This window comes from Gorilla gorilla, chromosome 21 (genome assembly GCF_029281585.2).
Source record: "Gorilla gorilla gorilla isolate KB3781 chromosome 21, NHGRI_mGorGor1-v2.1_pri, whole genome shotgun sequence".
Classification (NCBI taxonomy): Eukaryota; Metazoa; Chordata; class Mammalia; order Primates; family Hominidae; genus Gorilla; species Gorilla gorilla.
The window spans coordinates 76,278,061-76,301,204 of NC_073245.2; the positions used below are offsets into that span (position 1 = coordinate 76,278,061).

At 51.9% G+C, this 23,144-nt stretch overlaps 2 protein-coding genes across 4 annotated transcripts in view; one reads left to right on the forward strand and one right to left on the reverse strand.

Moving 5' to 3' along the window:
- Positions 1 to 891: 891 nt before the first annotated feature.
- Positions 892 to 6,424, reverse strand: SAMD10 (sterile alpha motif domain containing 10). 3 transcript variants are annotated; one of them, XM_031007463.3, is made up of 6 exons: positions 6,158 to 6,349; positions 5,034 to 5,150; positions 4,012 to 4,193; positions 3,758 to 3,929; positions 2,473 to 2,613; positions 892 to 2,313 (listed from the first exon to the last, which is right to left on the reverse strand). In XM_031007463.3, exons 1-6 carry the CDS (start codon positions 6,246 to 6,248, stop codon positions 2,291 to 2,293), a joined length of 726 nt encoding a protein of 241 aa, XP_030863323.1. In that variant the 5' UTR covers positions 6,249 to 6,349; the 3' UTR covers positions 892 to 2,290. The 3 variants fall into 3 exon arrangements, with proteins under 3 accessions (XP_030863323.1, XP_030863324.1, XP_055228724.1); XM_031007464.3 differs by lacking the exon at positions 5,034 to 5,150 and having other exon boundaries at positions 6,158 to 6,424; XM_055372749.2 differs by lacking the exon at positions 6,158 to 6,349 and having other exon boundaries at positions 4,012 to 6,091.
- Positions 6,425 to 6,426: 2 nt separating this feature from the next.
- The window catches only part of PRPF6 (pre-mRNA processing factor 6), a 51,972-nt gene continuing 35,254 nt past the window's right edge, over positions 6,427 to 23,144 (forward strand). Inside the window, exons 1-6 of the mRNA XM_004062565.4 lie at positions 6,427 to 8,114; positions 9,849 to 10,017; positions 11,551 to 11,669; positions 20,103 to 20,181; positions 21,597 to 21,773; positions 22,008 to 22,163. Coding sequence (XP_004062613.3) covers positions 8,044 to 8,114; positions 9,849 to 10,017; positions 11,551 to 11,669; positions 20,103 to 20,181; positions 21,597 to 21,773; positions 22,008 to 22,163 — 771 coding nt within the window. The 5' untranslated portion in view covers positions 6,427 to 8,043. The remainder of the gene's footprint in view (positions 8,115 to 9,848; positions 10,018 to 11,550; positions 11,670 to 20,102; positions 20,182 to 21,596; positions 21,774 to 22,007; positions 22,164 to 23,144) is intronic.

Genomic DNA, 23,144 nt, shown 5'->3' on the forward strand with positions numbered 1-23,144 from the left:
GTGTGCTGTGATCTGTGTGTGTTTGAGACAGGGTCTTGCTCTGTTGCCCAGGCTGGAGTGCAGTTGTGTGGTTAGAGCTCACTATGCCTTGAACTCCTGGGCTCAAGGAATCTTCCTGCCTCAGCCTCCCAAGTAGCTGGGACTACGGGTATGCGCCACCATGCCTGGCTAGTTTCAAAAGTTTTTTGTAGAGATGGGGTCTTGCTATGTCACACAGGCTGGTCTTGAACTCCTGGCCTCCAGCGACACTCCTGCCTTGGTCTCCCACAGTGCTGGGATTGCAGGCGTGAGCCACCGTGCCAGGCCAGATGTTCGTGTTTTATCCCTGAACGTGTGAATGGGATCTTATTGGGAAAAGGGTATTTGCAGATGTAATTAAAGATCCTGTGATGAGGAGATTATCCTGTATTACCCAGGTGGCCCCAAATCCAAGCATCCTTATAAGAGAGAGACAGAGGGAGATTTGAGAGACAGAAGAGGAGGAGGTGATCTGATTACAGAGGCGGAGACGGGTAATGCCCATGCGCCCGAGTTCCCCCGGCAGCCACTGGAAGCTGGAGAGGGGAGGAGTCGCCCCAGGAGGCCCCGAGGGAGCTGGATTTTGGACTGCGGCCTCCAGAACTCCAGGGAGAATGAATGTCTGCTGTTCTCAGCACCCCTCCGTGGTCCTCTGTCACGGCAGCCGCGGGACCCTCACGCGCTGTCTGGGCCGTCCCTTCCGGCGTGTCGGGCGTTGTGTCCAGCACTGGGGACCGCCCGCAGGCGTGACTTGAGCCCTGTTTCCAGCCTCTGCGCAGGGTTGCCCAGACGCCCCTCCAGGGCGCGACGCCACTGCCCCCTGGTGGCCGCGGCTGCCCAGACGCCCTCTCCTCGCAGACCCAGCACGGCCAGCACTTGGGAACCAGCTTTATTTCTGATTTTTTTTTTTTTTTTTGGTCAGAGTATAAAAAAGTGAGCGCAAAACAAGGAAGACGAGACAGGCGTGCGTGGGCCAGGGCAAGACAGAGGAGAAGGGAGGGAAGCACAGGCAGAAGGGCCCCTTGGGCGAAGGCTGATGGTGGGAGGCGGGCAGAATACTTGCGCAGCCACACAGGGGCAGGGATGAGGGTCTCCCCGTGGTGGGGGCTTACAGGATGGGAGCGGCCAGGCCAGTTGTCCAAATTCCACCTGGGACCTGCAGTGACCAGCCTTGAGTCTGGAGGCTCAAAGCACACAGAGGGGACTGGGGGCTCAGCCTCATCTGTCCCTGAGATTTTCAGAAGCCACAAGGGGATTGGGAGAGGGCAGAGGCGCAAGAGGGTGGAGGCGGCCAGGGCCGCCCTCACTGTCCTTCCTCCAGGCAGCGCCAGCCCCAAACCACCCAGAGAGGGGTTGCTCAGGCCTCTGGGAGGGTGTAAGGGGAGTGGCCCTGGGAAGGCCTCTCCCCTGAATCCAGGCCTTCTTGGGAAAGCAGCAATGGGAAGGCCCACGCACAAGGCCCTTGTTCTTGAGGGCGAGAGGGGGGAAGACCATAAAAGCAAGATTTTCCCAAAGATAGGGCAGGAAGCACTGCTAAGCCTGGGCCCTGGGCGCGGAGCCACCTGGACAGGGCTGGGGTCCTCGTTGTGCCACATTTTGTCTCTGGCACTTGGTCAATCTGGTCCTTTCTCAGCTTTACTTCTCATGAATAGAGGGGTGTGGTGACGATGTATAAATAATGATGAAAGTGCTTGGCATGGTGCCTGTTAGGCAGGTGCTGATGGCCACTACTCTAGATGATGGGTTGGCCTGCTGGGCCCTGGCAGGTGCATGGGCACAAGCCACAGGGAGCCGAGGCAGCTTATGGTACCTGTGTGGGCCAACCTGGAGGTGCTGGGGAACGACCTAGAACTGGGCTGGGTGGGTGGACAGACAAGTGACTCAGCAGGCAATGGGGGACGGACATCACGTGGAGAGGGGAATGTAAATAAACAGACTCCCTGGGAGTCTAGGGGGGACATCCAAACTGGCTCTGGGTCCAGGCAGCTGCCCCACATGCTGCCAGCTGCACCAGGGGAGGGCTTGGGCTCAGGTCCCAGGAGGTGGGGCCACACTCAAGCAGCCCCCTACCCACCCAGCCCCAGGGCACGACCTGGAATGTCCAACCAGAGGCGCCTGGAGGTGTGATCCTGGTCCTGTCTGTCCGTTGGGCCAGCCTGGCTGCCCCGGCATCCTGCAGGGTCCAAGAGGTGCTGCGGGGCCAGCTTGGCCTCCTCCCTAGCCGTGGACTCCCATCACAGTGCTGGGGTCTGGGTTCAAGCCTCAGCAGCAGCTAGGACATTTTCCCGAAGGAAGCTGTGTGATGGAAGAGGGTGAGAATGGGGTGGGGTCTTTGGCATCATCTGCATTAGGGCCCTTACTGGGGCCCTCAGCCGACCTCCTGAGGTCATCCCACCCCGCACTCAGAGGGGCTTCTCCATCAGCCCCCAGGCTTCTCTGGCACCTCACACTGACCTTGGCTGAGCAGCTGCAGGCTCCGCCCCTCCTCACGCACCTGCAGGCGGAGCACCTGCTGCAGCACCTCCTGCCTCTGGGCCTCCTGGGCCAGCCCCATCCGCTGCAGCTTCTCCGCATTCAGCCGCAGCAGTGCCCGGCCTGGGGAGAGGAAAGAGGGGCTGAGCTGAGGCCAACAGAGGCATCAAGAGCCAAGACAAGGCTGGTGCCATGGCTCATGCCTGTGATCCCAGCACTTTGGGAGGCCGAGGCGGGCAGATCACTTGAGGTCAGGAGTTCAAGACCAGCCTGGACAACATGGTGAAACCCCGTTTCTACTAAAAATATAAAAATTAGCTGGGCTTGGTGATGTGCGCCTGTAGTCCCAGCTACTCGGGAGGCTGAGGCGGGAGGATCACTTGAACCTGGGAGGTGGAGGTTGCAGTGAGCTGAGATCGTGCCACTGCACTCCAGACTGGATGACAGAGCGAGACTCCTTCTCAGAAACAAACAAACAAACAACAAACTGAGCCAAGGCAGAAGCAGGGACTGAAAGAGAAAAAGGGAAGAGAGAGAGAGGAAGCGGGAAGCAGGGGCACAGAGAGACTCGGAGAGAGGGAGGAGAGAGGGAGGAAGTGGGGTACAGAGAGACTCAGAGGGAGAAAGAGAATCAGCAAAACACACAGAGACTTAAAGGAGAGAGGCAGAGGGAAAGGAAGGAGAGCAAAAGGCAGGGACGGAACAGAGAAAAGCCAGATGAAGACAGCACAGAGAGATGGGAAGAGACACAGAAGAAAGGCAGAGAGGTCCGGATGCAGTGGCTCACACCTGTAATCCCAGCACTTTGGGAGGCTGAGGCGGGCGGATCACCTGAGATCAGGAGTTTGAGATCATCCTGGGCAACACGGTGAAACCCCGTCTCTACTAAAAATACAAAATTAGCCAGGCGTGGTGGTGCATGCCTGTAATCCCAGGTACTCAGGAGGCTGAGGCAGGAGAATCGCTTGAACCTGGCAGGCAGAGGATGTGGTGAGCCAAGATCGCACCATTGCACTCAGCCTGGGCAACAGGAGTAAATCTCTGTCTCACCAAAAAACAAAAAACAAAAACAAAAACAAAAAAAAGAAAGAAAGGCAGAGAGATAGAAAAGACAGATTCTGCGGAGACGAAGAACAGAGGGGAGGTAGATTCACAGGAGAAACTAGACAGACGAAAACAACAGCAAGAGAAAGGCAGGCTGAGTGTGGGGAAGAGACGCTCTGAGGCAGGTAGCCCCACTCCCACAGCACCCTCAGCGCCACTGTACCGGTGATGGCATGCTGGGAGAAGGCCTCCACGTAGACGAGGTAGTTGTGGGGACAGTGCTTCTTGAGCCACTTGCAGACGTCCTGCTGACTCCACAGGACCACGGGCCGGGTCAGGCCACCCAGTGAGGGGCTTGTATGGTACAGGCCATAGTGGTCAGAGTACAGCCGGCCCTGCAGGGGAGGGGCGTGGCAGGCAGAGTGAGAGTGGTGGAGAAGGAGGGCAGGGACGGAGGTGGGTGGAATGGGTGGGTACCTGGGGGGTCTCTGTGCCGGGCTGCTGCAGGAGCTTGATTGGCCTGCTGCTGGCTGCCCTCTGGCTGCGGGAGTCATGCCACGTGAGGCTGGTGCCAGGTGTCCGAGGCAAGTGGCAGGGGATGCTCTCAGCTGACACTGTGTGCTCCAGGAGGGTCCGGCAGAAGCTGAAGTGGGCAGTGGCTGTGTGTGGGGGTGCCTGGTCAGGGCAGTCAAGGGCAGAACCAGAGGCTTCCTCTACTTGAGAGCTAGCTCCCTGCTCCATCTCCTCCACACTAGTGCGGGAAATCATCTCCCCAATGAGGGGTTCCCAAGCATCCAAAGGCAGAAGGAAGTGTGCAGGACCTGTTTTGAGGACCTCACCCAGCACAAAAAGAGAAGAACTGGAAACACCTTTCATCTTGCACGTCTACAGCCCTCACCCAGGGGAGCGGGATGGATTCTTAGATCAGAGGATGTGCCCTCTAGGGAAGGGAACCTGAGACATATGACAAGAGGAGCTATCCTGGGACAGCCCTGACCTCACCCTTGCCTTGGGCTGGCCCACAAGTCTTGCACACACCACACCAGACCAGGAAGTGCACACACGGCCTGCTTTGAGGAAAGGCAGATCTCGAGTCCGGGGAGGTCGTCTGTGCTGGGGAAACCGGGCTGAGGATGCTGCTTGCCCGTCGCCATTGAAGGCACCCAGTTCACACAGCCCTATCTGGTGTTGGGGCCCGACCCACTGACTATGACTCATTGACAGCCTGAACTGTGGGCCAATTGACAAGCAGGGCTCACTCCGCAAACACGCGCTGGGCTCTCCGGCTGTGCCGCCCCCCCCCCAGGGCCTGCAGCCCGGGACAACACCGGCCATGTGAATGGTGGGTACCCATTGGATATGGGCAGATCAGCACAGGTATGTGGGGTGCAGCCATTGCTTGGGGACCCATGGTGATGCTCTGTGCTCCCTCTTCCCACAGTAACTGCATTAAAGTGTTTCATCTGAGCTTTGTCATCATCTCTGGGGGCACTGCTGACCTGAGTCTGGGGAGGCAGGCGTCTTGATCCAGGTCTGGTTACAGAGGGGCACCCCACATTCATTGTGAATGAATGAATGAATGAAGGCTCTGTATGGTGTCTGCAAGTGAACAGAGCCTGTGGGGAGACAGAAGGTGGGCACAGGCCTGCCCCTGTCTTTATAGCACCCAGGCCTTTAGCAGGGCAGGTGAGGTTCCCACGCTAGGGCCCTCATCCCATCCACCCTAGAGTGAGAGACCCTCCCAGCCTCAGACTGAGCCACCCACTCCACACCCAGGGCAGGGGTTGGGGATGTGTCTAGGAGGTCTAAGTATCGGCGAAAACCACATCCTACTTCCCCGTCCTCCCACCCCTGTAAGACTTATGAGACATAGCACCTTCCGCCCCCATTCTTGCAACTTTCAGGAACCGGACCCCTGGGTGACCCCAAATTTGAGGTCTGGGGTCAGCAGAGGGTGTGCTCAGTGGGCCACCGCCCCGAGGTAGCCCCTAGTGCTGTGGGAAAAGGCTTATTCTAAGCCCGCGCCTTCCAGCGGACAGGCGCCGTGGTCTCCGGGCTTTGCAGGGCCTCGAGCGGCGGGGCTGGTGCAGAAGCGCGCGGCAGTCCGGGGAAACCCGTCGGACTCCTCAGCCCGCACGGCACCTGCCCCGGCCAAGCAGGCTCCGCCCATTTCCTGCCTGCACTCCGGGAGGGAGTTCCGTCCGTCCCGCGGTCTGTCGGTCCGGTCCCTCCCGCCCCAACGTCAGGATTCCAGAAGGAAATGGGGCGGGGGCACCGAGGCGGGATGTGACCTCGGCCCCCTTTCGGCCCCACTGCAAAAGCGGGGGAGGGTTTTCCCCGCGCGCAGGAAAAGGTGACCCGAGCGTAGTGCCAGCCTGGACACAGGCGCCCCGGCTTGTCACCCCCTCACCCCAAGCCAAGGGCGCGCTGACCCCCAAGGCCTGAGGCTGGCTGCCCCCTAAAGCAGGACAAAGGCTACGGGACCCCATTGAGCCGAGACGTCCGCCGAATACCCCCAGCCACCGCCGCTCGAAGCCCGCCGGGTCCCGCCCCGCCCCCGTGCCTCTGGGTCCCTGAGACCCCCGCCCGAGAAATCCCCGCTCCCCAGTCCAGCCCCGCTCACCGTCCACATCCCGGCGCTCCCCGAAGCCCGCGCGCACGGCCCCGGCGCGGCCACGCGGGGGGCTCAGCTTGGACCTCAGCTCGGTGAACATGGGGCCCGCGGGTGCCAGGCCCGCGCACACGCCCCTCGCCGAGTGCAGGGCGGCCGGTGTGGCCGGCGGGGAACGCGCGCCGCCGCCCCGCCCCGCCCCAGCCGGCCCCGCGCCCGAGCCGGTCCCCGCGGCCCGCGAGTGTGCGCGGCGAGGCACCTGCCGCCGAGCCCTGTGTGCCGGGCGCGCTCCGGGAGCTCCGAGGTGTGTCGGCGGCGCGCGGGCCTGCGTGCACCAAGGCTGTCCGCCAGGGCGAGGGGCGTCCGTGCGCCCCTGGGCACGGCTCCGCGGAGGGGAGTCCCCGTGCACCTGCCGGGGGTCCTCTGAGGTCGGGCCCCTCTGTGCGTGGGGGTGGGCTGAGGGGCATCTTACAGGGGCCTTCTACCTACCGGGGCCAGGACAAGGGGCAGGTCAACCCCTCCCACACACTTTCCTCGGTCTCCTACCTCTTTACTCGCCCTCAAATAGGCACTCGCTTCCCCGGAGAAACCAGCTTGACTCTTGCTTACCGCCCACCCCACTGTGAACATCAGGGTGGTTCTCCCTTGCCTCTGCAGCCCCAGAACCTGGCTCAGTGCCCGGGGGAGAGGGGGCGGTACAGTGCTCTGTAACTGAAAGGGGCTTGCCTGGAGATGGGGCAGAGGGGAACTCCAAGGAGGCTGTAGCAGGCCGGAGCGGTGTGTTTGCTCCAGGACTCCAGTGAGAAGTGCTGAGATGGGGCTGGGCTAGGGAACTGTGGTTGCCTGGTGCAGCAGCAGGCCAGGCTTGCAACCAGCTATTCGGCTTGCTCTGCCCAGGAGCCTGGGTGCTCTCCCTGGGTGTATGTAGGGGCTCCGGAGGATGTCTTACAGCAGAAGGACCAGAGATGCACACAGACATGTAGAAATGCATGCACAGAGTACAGTCATGCACTTGCACCCAAAACACGAGCACACGTGACCTCTGTGCACACACCCCACTAATCACACACACAGAATTCACCCACATGCTTGACAGCCATGTTCATGTACTGACGTGTTCCCGACAGCTCAGCTGTGGTTATTTATTTCGTCAATTAGCTCTCCAGGAGCTAAGGATGTGGCCCTCACCAGAATGTCCAAGGCATGTTGGCGGGCGTGGGTGGGGTCTCTAGTCCCACTGGAGGGACAGATGCCTGAATGGGGGTTCGAGAATATGAGTGCTAAAAGCGTAGGGCAGCAGTGTGCGCACAGGACGCACACAGACAGGTGTGCCCATAACCAGTACACACAAGCTCTACACAACTGGACAGGGTACAGCTCTGCTCGGACAGGGCGCACCCGGGGCGAGGACGGGCAGCTGGGCTGGTTCAGAGGGAGGGGGCCATGGGTTCAGAGGGAGGAGGCCATGGGTTCAGAGGGAGGGGACCATAGGTCCTACTCTCACAGACAGGTCTCCGGACTGCATCAGAGCACTCGGGAAGCAGCAATGCCCCAGGCTGTTTTTAGCCCCCAGGGGCCAGTTAGGGTCCCAGTGCAGGCTCGACTTAGCTCCTTCCGCCTCTCCACGAGGAGGCGCTCCCGCGCACGCGCCTGCCACGTTCCTGCCCCCTAGCCGCGGCCGGAAGTCGTCGAACCAGCACGTCGGGACTTCCGCCCAGGGAATCAAAAGTGGGCGGGGCGTGTGCGGACTGAGCGCTGTGCTTCCGGGGCGCGGGTGACGCGACGACGGCGACACTTTGCTACGGAGTGCATCGGACGTCGAAGCCTAGAGTCTCTGCGTCTTTCCCTCTTCCGCTGCCTCATTCCTTTCCTTCCTAGCCTTGGTCGTCGCCGCCACCATGAACAAGAAGAAGAAACCGTTCCTAGGGATGCCCGCGCCACTCGGCTACGTGCCGGGGCTGGGCCGGGGGTGAGGCCTGGGGCGGCGCGCGAGGGGCGGGGACCCGGCTATAGGAGCGCAGTGCGCGTGTTTGGGGGCGGGGGTCTATGGCCGCGCAGTCTGAAAGACGCTTGGTGGATCGGCTTAATCCCTGCAGGAAGCAACGGGCTTTGGGGTCAGGACACACCTGTGTGTGCACTCTGCTTGCCGCCTAGATGTGACGTATTGACTCTCAGCCCAGTGTTTTGATCTGTAAGATGGGTAATGCTGTATGCGGTCTGCAGTGAGGAGTAGAGGAATCTGATGTGTAGTGGAAACACGCGACCACCTTCCTCAGGTCGGGCTGACACCCGCCCCGCCTTAAGCGTGCCTGGGTCCTCTATGCCTGCAACACAGATGTCCTCCGTACGTTGCTGGATAAGTGAGCAGTCGTTATTATCCTATTTGGCTATTCATTTGATGAGGAACACTACTGGGTTTTTCTTGGTGGTGGTATTATATTAGAATCTGTGGGGCACACACAAGGCTCCGATATTGACAGCATCTTCAGAGGACCCGAAGCTCACTAAGGAGGGTTTGGTATTACCATAAATAAGTACGTAAAGAGGACCAGATTTAGAACCCAGTGCTTAATGGAGAGTAGCATTGGAGCCAAGTTTAGTAAGAGAGCTGGACTTAGGGCTGTAGAAACGGTGACGATAGAAGAGAAACTGACATTCTGCGTGTGGGAGTTCAAAAAAAGTGAGGCAAGGAGGAAGCCCAGGGAACAGGAGGGAGTCCAGTGTGAGTGGAATGTACAGCGAATAGAATAGAGCTCAGGAGGTTGGAGGGGCCTTGAGCGTCAGGCTAGAGCTCCTGGAGACGTTAGAAAGATCATGACCCTTCAGAATTATTATTACTATTTTTTTGAGACAGAGTCTTGCTCTGTCGCCCAAGCTGGACTGCAGTGGCGCGATCTCGGTTCCCTGCAATCTCTGCCCCCTGGGTTCAAGCAGTTCTCTGCCTCAGCCTCCTGAGTAGCTGGGATTATAGGTGCCCGCTACTACGCCCGGCTAATTTTTGTATTTTTAGTAGAGACAGGGTTTCACCATGTTGGCCAGGGGGGTCTTGAACTCCTGACCTCATGATCCACCCGCCTCCGTCTCCCAAAGTGCTGGGATTACAGGCGTGAGCCACCGCGCCCGGCCCAGAATTTTTTACTCAGAGCTGTGTTTTGGGAAGAATCATCTGGCAGAGCATGGGTTGAAGTAGAGGAAGGCTAAAGGCAGGGAGAGGTAACTTGGTTTCCAGCTGTGATGGGAGTCATAGTCTGGGAAGGAGGGATTTTGAAAGTGGATTCATTAGTACTTGGGGACAGACGGGATGGGGAAAGTGGGAGAGGGAGGCAAAAATTACATCATGGTCCCATGGCATCTGGGACAGCTGTTACCAGCTGAAACACCCCAGAGCAGCTGTAAGGTGGGCACAGACGAGCTCAGTGTGGGCCAAGTTGGGTTTAAGGGCCTGGTTGGATGTGGAGGGGGAGATGATCGAAGCCTTAGGGTGGAGAGAGATTGCCTTGGTAACATCATCAGGGTAGGCTGAAACCTTCAGGTAAGCAGAGAAGATCAGAAGTGTTTGAGACTGCAGTTCATTGTCACCAGGATCTTTGGAGGTTTCCCAAAGGTGTTAGAAAAAGAGGTGTTAGTAAGTGATAACCAGGGGTGGAGAAGAGCAGAGGAACAGAGTTATTCAGACACCCGGTGTCTTGGGGGTCTCCTGCAGCGCCACTGGCTTCACCACGCGGTCAGACATTGGGCCCGCCCGTGATGCAAATGACCCTGTGGATGATCGCCATGCACCCCCAGGCAAGAGAACTGTTGGGGACCAGATGAAGAAAAACCAGGCTGCTGACGATGACGACGAGGATCTAAATGACACCAATTACGATGAGGTGAGATGTGTCCGGCTTCCGTGGCTCCTCCAGCCAGTCTCTGGGAGCAGCTGACCTAACCAGTGTGTGTTGGTGTCTGTAATGAATGGCTTGGAGTGGCTCATGCATTTAAATCTTAGCTATTCATGGAACATCTTTACTGAGAGTGAGAGGGAGCAGGAAAAACACGGAGAGATGTGCACTTTTTGTCCCTCAGAAGAGATGTTCTTGCAGGTGTTAGGACCACTGCCTTGGTATTTCCTATTGGCCAGTCTTTTTTTTTTTTTTTTTTTTGAGACGGACTTTCGCTCTTGTTGGCCAGGCTGGAGTGCAGAGGTGCGATCTCAGCTCACTGTGACCTCTGCCTCCCCAGTTCAAGCGATTCTCCTGCCTCAGCCTCCGAGTAACTGGGATTACAGGCATGCGCCACCATGCCTGGCTAATTTTGTATTTTTAGTAGAGACAGGGTTTCTCCATGTTGGTCAGGCTGGTCTCGAACTCCTGACTTCAGGTTGTCCGCACGCTTCGGCTTCCCAAAGTGTTGGGATTACAGGCGTGAGCCACCGCGCCTGGCTGCCAGTCTTTAATGATAAAAACTTAAAGTGGAATTGGTGATAGTATTTGCTTTTTTTAGCTTTAGTGCTTGCCCTCTAAAAAGACATCTAAAGACATCTAAAGAAAAACTTCAGCTGACTGAATACCGATGACTGAATACCGATGAATCTTCTAACAGATGACATTTTTCCTCTGAGGAAAATTTTTAAAAATAATTTTAGTTTTGAGGCCAGGCGCGGTAGCTCACAACTATAATCCCAGCACTTTGGGAGGCCGAGGTGGGCGGATCATGAGGCCAGGATATCGAGACCATCCTGGTTAACATGGTGAAACCCCGTCTCTACTAAAACTACACAAAAATTAGCCGGGCATGGTGGCGTGTGCCTGTAGTCCCAGCTACTCGGGAGGCTGAGGCAGAAGAATGCTGTGAACTCGGGAGTCGGAGGTTGCGGTGAGCCGAGATTGCGCCACTGCACTCCAGCGTTGGTGAGAGTGTGAGACTCTGTCTCAGAAAAAAAAAAAAAAAATTAGTTTTGAAATAATTTTAAATTTGCAGGAATTTGCAAAAATAGTGCCCCCCCAAAAAAAGTTTCTGCATGTCTTTCACCAAGCTTCTCCCGATGTTACATGACCTTAGTGCAGTTATTGAAACGAAGGAGTTAACATTGACACAGTACTATTAGCTGATTTGTCAGTCGTATTTGCATTTCATGTTTTTCCATGAATGTCCGCTTTCTGGCTTAGGCTTAGTCCAGGATCCCCCATTGCATTTCGTCATGTCTCCTTGGTCCCTTCCAATTGGGGGGCTCCTCTGTCTTCCATGCCCTTGATGCTTGAAGAGTAGTCACCAGTTATATTGTAGACTGTCCCTTGATTTGGCTTCGTTGGCTGAAGAAAATAATTTAGCAAGTATTTCACAAGTAGAGATCTTCTCCGTTTCGCTGGTGGGGATGGTGTTGAAGGAAAAGCTGACCTCTACACATGTTGTTTGCTTCTCAGTTTAATGGCTATGCTGGGAGCCTCTTCTCAAGTGGACCCTATGAGAAAGATGATGAGGAAGCAGATGCTATTTATGCAGCCCTGGATAAAAGGATGGATGAAAGAAGAAAAGAAAGACGGTAAAAGAAATTGTTGCCTTTCATAATATTTATCCAAGTTTAAAAAAAAGTTTTGTGGCCAGGCGCAGTGGCTCATGTGTGTAATCCTAGCACTTTGAGAGGCCGAGGTAGGACGATAGCTAGAGCCCAGGGGTTTGAGACCAGTGTGGGCAACGTAGCGAGACTTCATCTCTACAAATAATTTAAAAATTAGCCAGATGGTGCACACCTGTAGTCCCAGCTACTTGGGTGGCTGAGGTGGAAGGACCGTTTAAGCCCAGGAGGTAGAAACTGCAGTGAGCCATGATCATTCCAGCCTGGTTGACATAGTGAGACCCTGTCTCAAAAAAAAAAAAAAAAAAAGTTTTGTTTTGAATTGTTTTATATTTGGAGAAAAGTTGCAATAGTGTATGTGTGTTTTAGGCCACCCAAGGGTCTTGGTCTGTCGTAGCCATGCCTGGATAAGCACTGGGCTGTTACAGAACAGCCTTAGGGCCTGGGGGCTGCAGTGGAGAGCTTAAGAACTCTTAAGTTTTTCCAGAAATCAGCAGAATTTTGTGGATTACTTTTACGATACATCAGGGTTACCATCTTTGAAATGAAAAGGGCCTACTGACTTGATTATTATATGTTGAGTAATTTGCAAATGAATTAAAGATGTCAAATGACACATACAAGCTACCAAGATTGAACCATGAAGAAATCCCAAACCTGAACAGACCAATAAAAAGTAATGAGATCAAAGCTGTAACAGAAAGTGTCCTAGCAGAGAACATCTCAGGATCTGATTGTTTCATTGCTGAATTTTACCAAATATTTGAAGAAGAACTAATACCAATTCTACTCAGACTATTCTGAAAAATAGAGGAGGGGATACTTCCAAACTTATTCTACAGAACCAGTATTACCCTGATGCCAAAACCAGACAAAGACACACTGAAAAAAGAAAATGTTAGGTCAGTATCCCTGATGAACACTGATGCAGAAATCAGCAGATTACTAGCAAACCATATTCACCAACACATTAGAAAGATGGTTCATCGGCCGGGCGCAGTGGCTCACACCTGTAATTCTAGCAGTTTGGGAGGCCGAGGTGGGCGGATCATGGGTCATCTGAGGTCAGGAGTTCAAGACCAGTCTGGCCAACCTAGTGAAACCCAGTCTCTACTAAAAATACAAAAATTAGCCGGGCATGGTGGGTGGTGTACGCCTGTAATCCCAGCTACTTGGGAGGCTGAGGCAAGAGAATCGCTTGAACTCGGGAGGTGGAGGTTGCAGTGAGCTGAGGTCACGACACTGCACTCTAGCCTGGGAGACAAGAGCAAGACTCCGTCTCAAAAAAAAAAAAAAAAAAGATCGTTCATCATGACCAAGTGGCATTTTGCCCAGGGGATACAAGTGCAAGGGTGGTTCAACATATGCAAATTAATCAGTGTTATACATCATATCAACAGAATGAAGGACAAAAACCATATGATCTTTTTTTTCTTTTTGAGACGGAGTCTCGGTCTGTTGCCCAGGCTGGAGTGCAGTGGCGCAATCTCAGCTCACTGCACCCTCCACCTCCCGGGTTCAAGTGATTCTCCTGCCTCAGCCTCCTGAGTAGCTGGGACTACAGTCGCCCACCACCACGCCTGGCTAATTTTTTGTATTTTTAGTAGAGACGGGATTTCACTGTGTTAGCCAGGATGGTCTTGATCTCCTGACCTCATGATCCGCCTGCCTCGGCCTCCCAAAGTGCTGGGATTACAGGCGTGAGCCACTGCGCCTGGCCTAATCATTTTAATTGATTCTGAAAATGCATTTGATAAGATTCAACATTCCTTGATGATAAAAACTCTCAAAAAACTGCATATAGAAGAAATATACCTCAGGCTGGGTGTGGTGGCTCACGTCTGTAATCCCAGCACTTTGGGAGGCTGAGGCGGGAGGACTGCTTGATCTCAGGAGTTTGAGACCAGCCTAGGCAAGAGGGTAATACCTTTTCTTTACAAAAAAATACAAAAATTAGCCAGGCTTCGTGGCACACACCTATAGTCCTAGCTACTCAGGAGGCTGAGATGGGAGGATTACTTGAGCCCAGGAGGCAGAGGTTGCAGTGAGCTGAGATCATACCACCACACTTCAGCCTGGGCCACAGAGCGAGACCCTGTCTCAAAAAAAAAAAAAAAAAAAAAAAGGGAGCATAACACAATAAAAGCTATATACAGCTGGATGGGGTGGTTCACGCCTGTAATCACAGCCCTTTGGGAGGCCCAGGCAGGCAGATCATTTGAGGTCAGGAGTTTGAGACCATCCTGACCAACATGGTAAAACCCTGTCTCTACTAAAAATCCAAAGATTAGTTGGGTGTGGTGGCTCAGGCCTATAATTTCAGCTACTCGGGAGGTGGAGGTTACAGTGAGCCGAGATTGTGCCACTGCACTCCAGGCTGGGCAACACAATGAGACTGTGTCGCAAAGAAAAAAAAAGTCACATACGGTAGGCCCACAGCTCGTATCATACTGAATGGGGAAAAACTGGAACACAACAAGGATGCCCACTTTCACCACTGTGATTCAACATAGTACTGGAAGTCCTAGCTAGAGCAGTCGGACCAGAGAAATAAATAAAGGGCATCCAGATTGGAAAAGAAGAAGTTAAATTATCCTTGTTTGCAGATGATATGATCTTATATTTAGAAAACCCTAAAGACTCTACCAAAACACTATTGGAACTGACAAATTGATTAAAGTTGCAGGCTATGCCCCCAGGTGTGGTGTCTCACACCTGTAATCCCAGCACTTTGGGAGGCTGAGGGTGGGTGGATCACCTGAGGTCAGGAGTTTGAGACCAGCCTGGCCAACATAGAGAAACCCTGTCACTATTAAGAATACAAAAATGGCCGGGCACGGTGGCTCACGCCTGTAATCCCAGCACTTTGGGAGGCCGAGGCAGGTGGATGACTGGAGGTCAGGAGTTCGAGACCAGCCTGACCAACGTGGTGAAACACTGTCTCTACTAAAAAAAATACAAAAGTTGCCAGGCGCTGTGAGTCACGTCTGTAATCCCAGCACCTTGGGAGAGTGAGGTGGGTGGATCACTTGAGGTCAGGAGTTTGAGACCAGGCTGAACAACATAGTGAAACCCTGTCTCTACTAAAAATACAAAAATTAGCTGGGTGTAGTGGCACATGTCTGTAATCCCAGCTACTCAGGAGGCTGAGGCAAGAGAATTGCTTGAACCTAGGAGGCAAATGTTGTAGTGAGCTGAGATTGCACCACTGCACTCCAGCCTGAGTGACGGGGCAAGACTCTGTCTCAAAAAAAAAAAAACAAAACCAAAAAACAAAAATTAGCCGGGTGTGGTGGCACACGCCTGTAGTCCCAGCTAGTTGGGAGCCTAAGGCAGGAGAATCGCTTGAACCCAGGAGGTCGAGGTTGCAGTGAGCTGAGATTGCACCACTGCACTCCAGCCTGGGTAACAGAGTGAGACTCCATCTTAAAATAAAATAAAAGAAAATATCCATGCTACCCAAAGTAATTTACAGATTCAATGCAATCCGTATCAAAATACTGGGGACATTATTAACAGATAGTGAAAAAACAGCCAGGTACAGTGGCTCATGCCTGTAATCCCAACACTTTGGGAGGCTGAGGCAGGTGGATCACTTGAGGTCAGCAGTTCGAGACCAGCCTGGCTAAACCCCATCTCTACTAAAATACAAAAATTAGTTGGGCATGGTGACGGGTGCCTGTAATCCCAGCTACTTGGGAGGCTGAGGCAGGAGAATCACTTGAACCTGGAAGGCAGAGGTTGCAGTCAGCTGAGATCGTGCCATTGCACTCCGGCCTGGGCAACAGAGTGAGACTCCGTCTCAAAAAAAAAAAAAAAAAAGAAAAAATAATTCTAAAATGTACATGGAGCCAAAAAAGACCCAGAATAGGCAAAGCTATCCTGAGCAAAAGGAACAAAACTGGAGGAACACTTGACTTCAAATTATACTACAGAGCTGTAGTAACAAAAACAGCATAGTACTGGCAGAAAAACAGACACATAGACCAATGGAACAGAATGGACCCAGAAACAAATAGGTACCTCTACAGAGAACTCATTCTTGACAAAGGTACCAGGAGTATTTATTGGGGAAAAGACAATCTCTTCAATAAATGGTGCTGGAAAAACTGGATATCCATATACAGAAGAATGAAACTAGACCCCTCTCTGTCGCCACATACAAAAATCAAGTTAAAAGACTTTAAGATCTCAAACTGAAACTACTAGAAGAAAACATTGGAGAAACTCTACAGGACATCGGACTAGGCAAAGATTTCTTGAGTAATACCCCACAAGCACAGGCAATGAACGGAAGCCAGGTGTGGTGGCTAGCTCCCGTGAGCCAAGAGTGCGCTACTGCACTCCAGCCTGGGCCACAGGGACTGCCTCAAAAAGGAAAAAAATAAAAAGTTCTCATTATAGAATATTAGGAAACTAAGAGTAAGTATGGGTAAAAGCGTAACATTTATTCATAAGTCTAGAAAGTAACAGTTAACATTTTGGCTCATTTCCTCTTTCTGTTGCTTTTTTTATCTCGGCTCACTGCAACCTCTGCCTCCTGGGTTCAAGCAATTCTCCTGCCTCAGCCTCCCAAGTAGCTGGGATTACAGGTGCCTGCCACCACGCCTGGCTAGTTTTTGTATTTTTAGTAGAGACGGGGTTTCACCATGTTGGCCAGGATGGTCTCAAACTCCTGGCCTTGTGCTCCATCCACCTCGGCCTCCCAAAGTGCTGGGGTTACAGACGTGAGCCACTGCGCCCAGCTCTGTTGCTTTTTATACATGTAATCATAACTTCCTGTGATGTATGTAGAATGTTTTATTTTTTGAAGATAATTTTAGAATAGTAAAATATAGTTCTTCTGGAATTTTATTAATTTTTTATTTTTTTGAGTCTCCCAGGCTCAAGTGATTCTTCTGCCTCAGCCTCCCAAGTAGCTGGGATTATAGGCACGCGCCACCACACCTGGCTAATGTTTGTGTTTTTAGTAGAGACAGGGTTTTACCATGTTGGCCAGGCCGGTCTTGAACTCCTGACCCCAAGTGATCCACCCACCTCAGCCTCCCAAAGTGTTGGAATTACAGGTATGAGCCACCGTGCCCAGTCTTGCCACACACTTTAAACAACCAGAGCTTACGTGATGTAAACTTGCTGCCTCGAGGACAGCACCAGGCCATCAGGGGTCTGCCCTCAAGACTCAAGTGGCCTCCCGCCAGGCCCCACCTCAAACATTGGGAATTATAATTCAGCATGAGATTTCATGGGGACACAGATGCAAACCATATCCTTTGGCCTCCCAGAGTGCTGGGATTACAGACATAAGCCAATGTGCCTGGCCTGGACATCTTTTTAGAAGCTCGTTATTAAATCATTGTGCATAAATTTTATACCTATAGTAATTAAACGTGAATGGCATTGCGTTTCACTTTTTTTTTTGGATACAGGATCTTACTCTATCACCCAGGGTGGAGCGCGGTGGATCTCACTCTGTCACCCAGGGTGGAGCGCGGTGGATCTCACTCTGTCACCCAGGGTGGAGCGCGGTGGATCTCACTCTGTCACCCAGGGTGGAGTACGGTGGCTTGATTATAGCTCCCTGCAACCTTCAATTCCTGGCTCAAGCGATTCTCCTGCTTCAGCCTCCCAGGTAGCTGGGATTACAAGCACGTGCTACCACACCCAGCTAATTTTTCTTTTTTCTTTTTTTTTTTTTGAGATGGAGTCTCACTCTATTGCCCAGGCTGGAGTGCAATGGTGCGATCTCGGCTTACTGCAACCTCTGCCTCCAGGGTTCAAGTGATTCTCCTGCCTCAGCCTCCCAAGTGGCTGGGATTACAGGCATGCACCGCCACGCCCGGCTGATTTTTGTAGAGATGGGTATTTTTAGTAGAGACAGGGTTTCACCAATGTTAGCCAGGCTGGTCTTGAACTCCTGCCCTCGTGATCTGCCTGCCTTGGCCTCCCAAGGTGCTGGGATTACAGGCTTGAGCCACCACGCCAGGCTCACACCCAGGTAATTTTTGTCTATGTTGCCCAGGCTGGTCTTGAACTCCTGGCCTCAAGTGATCCACCTGCCTCCCCTAACCTTGGCCTCCCAAAGTGCTAGGATTACAGGCATGACTTACTGCACTCAGCCCTACATTTTAAAAATTGATTGGAACCTCCAGGGTTAATGCATTTTAAAAAACATCAGGCTGGGTGCGGTGGCTTACATGTGTAATCCTAGTACCTTGGGAGGCCAAGGCAGGAGGATCACTTGAGTCTAGGAGTTCGAGACCAGCCTGGGCTACATGGTGAAACCCTGTCTCTACAAAAAGAAAATTAAAATTAGCCAGTTGCACATGCCCGTAGTTCCAGCTACATTCCCAAGGCTGAGGCAGGAGCATTGCTTGAGCCTAGGAATTAGAGGCTACAGTGAGCTATGCTTATACCACTGTGATCCAGCCTGGGCAACAGACCAAGACCGTGTCTCTAAAACAAAAACAAAACAAAAAAACAGCAGGTGACATGGACCCATGTAGAAAGTCATTAAATTAAATGTTTTTAAAAAGTAGTGTACTTGGCCGAGCACGGTGGCTCACACCTATAATCCCAGCACTTTGGGAGGCTGAGGCGGGCAGATCATGAGGTCAGGAGATGGAGACCATCCTGGCCAACATGGTGAAACCCCGTCTCTACTAACAATACAAAAATTAGCTGGGTGTGGTGGTGCGTGCCTGTAATCCCAGCTACTCAGGAGGCTGAGGCACGAGAATCACTTAAACCCAGGAGGCGGAGGTTGCAGTGAGCTGAGATCGCACCACTGCACTCCAGCCTGGTGACAGAGCGAGACTGTCTCAAAAAAAAAAAAAAAAAAGTAGTGTACTTATTAAAACTTTTTATTCTGAAAACTGTCAGAATACAAACAAGTAGGAAGAACAGTACCGTGAATACCATATCCTCACACGTAGTCTCAACACCGAAGTACAATTACGTGGATGATGCTCTGGCACGTAGAGCTGTGCAGCTGAGCTGAGTTGGCTAGAGGTGAAGTATTTACTTGGAAGAGAAGGAAGCAAGGAGGGAAGGTGGGATGAGTTCAGTAGAGTGTTGGGAGTGTTTGGTAGTAACTAGGATAGTTACTGTTTTTCCTCGTAGGTGTTTTTTTGCGACAAGGTCTCCCTCTGTCGCCCAGGCTAGATCGGCTCACTGCAACCTCCACTTCCTGGATTCAGATGATTCTCCTGCCTCAGTCTCCCAGGTAGCTGGGGATTACAGGTGCCCACCACCATGCCCAGCTAATTTTTATTTTTATTTTTTTGAGACGAAGTTTTACTCTTGTCACCCAGGCTGGAGTGCAATGGCATGATCTTGGCTCCCTGCAACTTCCACCTCCCAGGTTCAAGCAGTTCTCCTACCTCAGCCTCCTGAGTAGCTGGGATAACAGGCATGCGCCACCACGCCTGGCTAATTTTCATATTTTTAGTATAGACGGGGTTTTACCACATTGGCCAGGCTTGAACTCCTGACCTCAGGTGATCTGCCCACCTCGGCCTCCCAAAGCATTGGGATTACAGGCGTGAGCCACCACGCCTGGCCTTCTTAGGTGTTTATGGGATGGTCTTACCTTTGGGATTTTGTGAATTTTCAAGCAGTAAATATACACATGTCCAAATGGAGGTATTTAGATCAAAGTAAGATCTTTTTTTTTATTTTAATGAATTTCTGCATGTTTTTATTTGGTGGATAATTGAATTAGTAGACTTACGAATGTATTTATATTTATTTATTTAGAGGCAGAGTCTCTCTCTGTCGCCCAGGCTGGAGTGCAGTGGTGCGATCTCGGCTCACTGCACCCTCTGCCTCCTGGGTTCAAATGATTCTGCCTCAGCCTCCCAAGTAGCTGTGATTACAGGTGTGTGCTACCATGCCCAGCTAAGAATGTATTCATAGTTACCTTAAAATATATTTGATTTGGGCTGGGCGCGGTGGCTCCCACCTGTAATCCCAGCACTTTGGGAGGCCAAGGTGGGTAGATCACAAGGTCAGGAGTTCGAGAACAGCCTGGCCAGGATGGTGAAACCCCGTCTCTACTAAAAATACAAAAATTAGCTGGGAGTGGTGGCGAACACCTGTAATCCCAGCTACTTGGGAGGCTGAGGCAGGAAAATCACTTAAACCCAGGAGGTGGAGGTTGGAGTGAGCTGAGATTGCGCCACTGCACTTTAGCCTGGGTGACAGAGCAAGCCTCCATCTCAAAAAAAAAGTGTGTGTGTGTGTGTGTGTGTGTGTGTGTGTGTGTGTATATATGTATATATATTTGATTTAGCTACTAAGAGTATGGAATTGTTCTTTTTGGTGATTTAATTGAGATGGATAATAAATTTGCTTCAGAACAGACATGCAGTGTTTCTGATGTGTGCGTGTTTTATATCCTAGGGAGCAAAGGGAGAAAGAAGAAATAGAGAAATATCGTATGGAACGCCCCAAAATCCAACAGCAGTTCTCAGACCTCAAGGTGAGCCGATGAAGCGGTGAATGGTGTGCGGTTTCTAATGCTCTTACCCTAACCCGCAGAGACTCAGACTGCTCTTACGTGGAATTTATGAGACTTTACGTTTTTAATTTAGGGGGTCATTGCTTAGAAGAAGAAAGTGTTTGCCTTCAGTATGTTTAATTATATGTGTGTAAAAAAAAAACCCTTCCCCTACTGTAAAAGGTAGGACAAATGAACTTATTTTCTTTGTAATTTTGACTCCATTTATACCTAAGGTTTTCTTTTTTCTTTTTTTTTTTTTTTGGAGGCAGTCTGGCTCTGTTGCCCTGGCTGGAGTGCAGTGGCGTGGTCTCAGCTCACTGCAACCTTCACTCCTAGGTTCAAGCAGTTCTCGTGCCTCAGCCTCCTAAGTAGCTGGGATTACAGGTGCCTGCCACCATACCCAGCTAATTTTTGTATTTTTAGTAAAGACAGGATTTCGCCATGTGTGCCAGGCTGGTCTCAAACTCCTGAACTCTAGTGATCTGCCCACCTCAGCCTCCCAAAGGGCTGGGATTACAGGCGTGAGCCACCACGTCTGGCCCCATTTATATGTAAGATTTTCTAAACTGTGTCCCCTGGGCTTTGAGAGAATAATTTACATTTTAGTGAAGTTGAACAGATCCAATAAATTGATTTTTCTTTTCTTTTTTTTTTTTTTGAGACGGAGTTTGGCTCTTGTTGCCCAGGCTGGAGTGCAATGACGCGATCTCGGCTCACCACAACCTCCGCCTCCCAGGTTCAAGCGATTCTCCTGCCTCAGCCTCCCTAGTAGCTGGGATTACAGGCATGTGCCACCATGCCCGGCTAATTTTGTATTTTTAGTAGAGACGGGGTTTCTCCATGTTGGTCAGGCTGGTCTCGAACTCCTGACCTCAGGTGATCCGCCCGCTTTGGCCTCCCAAAGTGCTGGGATTACAGGCATGAGCCACCGTGCCCGGCCTAAATTGATTTTTCTAAGTGAAGTAGAAAACTATTTTTGGGGCTGGGTACAGTGGCTCACATCTGTAATCTCAGCACTTTGGGAGGCTGAGGTGGGAGGATCACTTGAGCCCAGGAGTTTGAGACCAGCCTTGGGGAGAACCTGTCTTTACAAAAAATAAAAACTTAGCCAGGTATGGTGGCCCACGCGGTCGCAGCAACTTGAGAAGCTGAAGTAGGAGGATCACTTGAGCCTGGGAGGTTGAGGCTGCAGTGAGCTGTGATTGTGCCACTGAATCCAGCCTGGGCAACAGAATGAGACCCATCTCAAAACAAAAGTGAAAAACAATTGCTGCGTCAAAATCCCTTCTAAAGCTTGGTGATCTGGAGGCTAGGGGTGAGAGAGGGCATGGTCCTACCTGGGCACATGAAATTCTGTCAGAGAATTAATGTTTTTGGGGGCTGGATATTTCCAGAGGAAGTTGGCAGAAGTCACAGAAGAAGAGTGGCTGAGCATCCCCGAGGTTGGCGATGCCAGAAATAAACGTCAGCGGAACCCACGCTATGAGAAGCTGACCCCTGTTCCTGACAGTTTCTTTGCCAAACATTTACAGACCGGAGAGAACCATACCTCAGTGGATCCCCGACAAACGGTGAGCTTCCAAGAAAGGGCACGTGTGGCCCATTTAGTCTTGTTAGATCGGTGGCAGGAATGGTGGGTGGTGTTGGATTCAGTGCTTCTGCAGGTCATGGCTGCGCTGTGGCCGAGTCTGTCTGCACAGCTGTGCATATGTCAGGCCACTGGGGAAGTATTTCAGAGAGTAAATTACTTGGGCATGCAGTGCAAACTGTTGTTTTATTCTTGCCTTTCCTCTCTTCCCCTCCAGCAATTTGGAGGTCTTAACACACCCTATCCAGGTGGACTAAACACTCCATACCCAGGTGGAATGACGCCAGGATTGATGACACCTGGCACAGGTGAGCTGGACATGAGGAAGATTGGCCAAGCGAGGAACACCCTGATGGACATGAGGCTGAGCCAGGTGAGTTTGTCACACAGCATTTTCCTGTGGACAGGTTTAGACAGTTTAATTTTGTTTTGTTTTCTTTTTCTCCTTCTTCTTCTTCTCCTTTTTCTTCTCCTTCTTCTCCTCCTCCTCCTTCTTCTTCTTCTCCTTCTCCTTTTTTTTTTTTTGGCTTGATTTTTGCCTGAATAATTCTGCAGATTTTTTAAATTTTGACACAGAGTCTTGCTCTGTCACTCAGAGGCTGGAGTGCAATGGCGTGATCTTGGCTCACTGCAACCTCCACCTCCTGGGTTCAAGTGATTCTCCTACCTCAGCCTCTTAAGTAGCTGGGATTACAGGTGCCCACCACCACACCCGGCTAATTTTTGTATTTTTTGTAGAGACGGGGTTTCACCATGTTGGCCAGGCTGGTCTTGAACTCCTGACCTCAGGTGATCTGTCTGCCTTGGCCTCCCAAAATGCTGGGATTACAGGTGTGAGCCACTGCACTTGGCCTTTTTTTTAAATATAAAATAATAATTTTTTAAAAGTGTGTTTTCTTCCTGCCTCTCAGTAAATTGTCTTGTGGCCCTGCATGGAACGTGTACTTTGATCTGGAGACTAGGTGCTCTAGACACCAGTGAAGTACAGAACTCTTTCTGATATGCATATCAGATACCTTGAAGGAACATACTACTTTTGGCCTGGCCAACATGGTGAAACCCCGTCTCTACTAAAAATACAGAAATTGGCCAGGTGTGGTGACGGGCGCCTGTAATCCCAGCTACTTGGGAGGCTAAGGAAGGAGAATTGCTTGAACCCGAGCGTTGGAGGTTGCAGTGAGCCGAGATTGCACCAGTGCACTCCAGCCTGGGCAACAGAGTGAGACTGTCTCAAAAAAAAACAAAAACAAAAACAAAAAGTGGCACAATCATGGCTGGCTACATACAGCCTCGACCTCCCTGGGCTAAGGCAATCCTTCCACCTCAGCCTACCAAGTAGCTGAGATTACAGGCA

Excerpts from the sequence above, each read along its gene's own strand:
- SAMD10 (XM_055372749.2), bottom strand. The coding sequence starts at position 4,410 with ATGAAAGGTGTTTCCAGTTCTTCTCTTTTTGTGCTGGGTGAGGTCCTC. Across the intron at positions 2,614-3,757 it reads CTCCCAGCATGCCATCACCG|GCCGGGCACTGCTGCGGCTG; the intron begins GTACAGTGGCGC and ends TCCTCTCCCCAG. Across the intron at positions 2,314-2,472 it reads CCTGCAGCTGCTCAGCCAAG|CTTCCTTCGGGAAAATGTCC; the intron begins GTCAGTGTGAGG and ends TCCATCACACAG.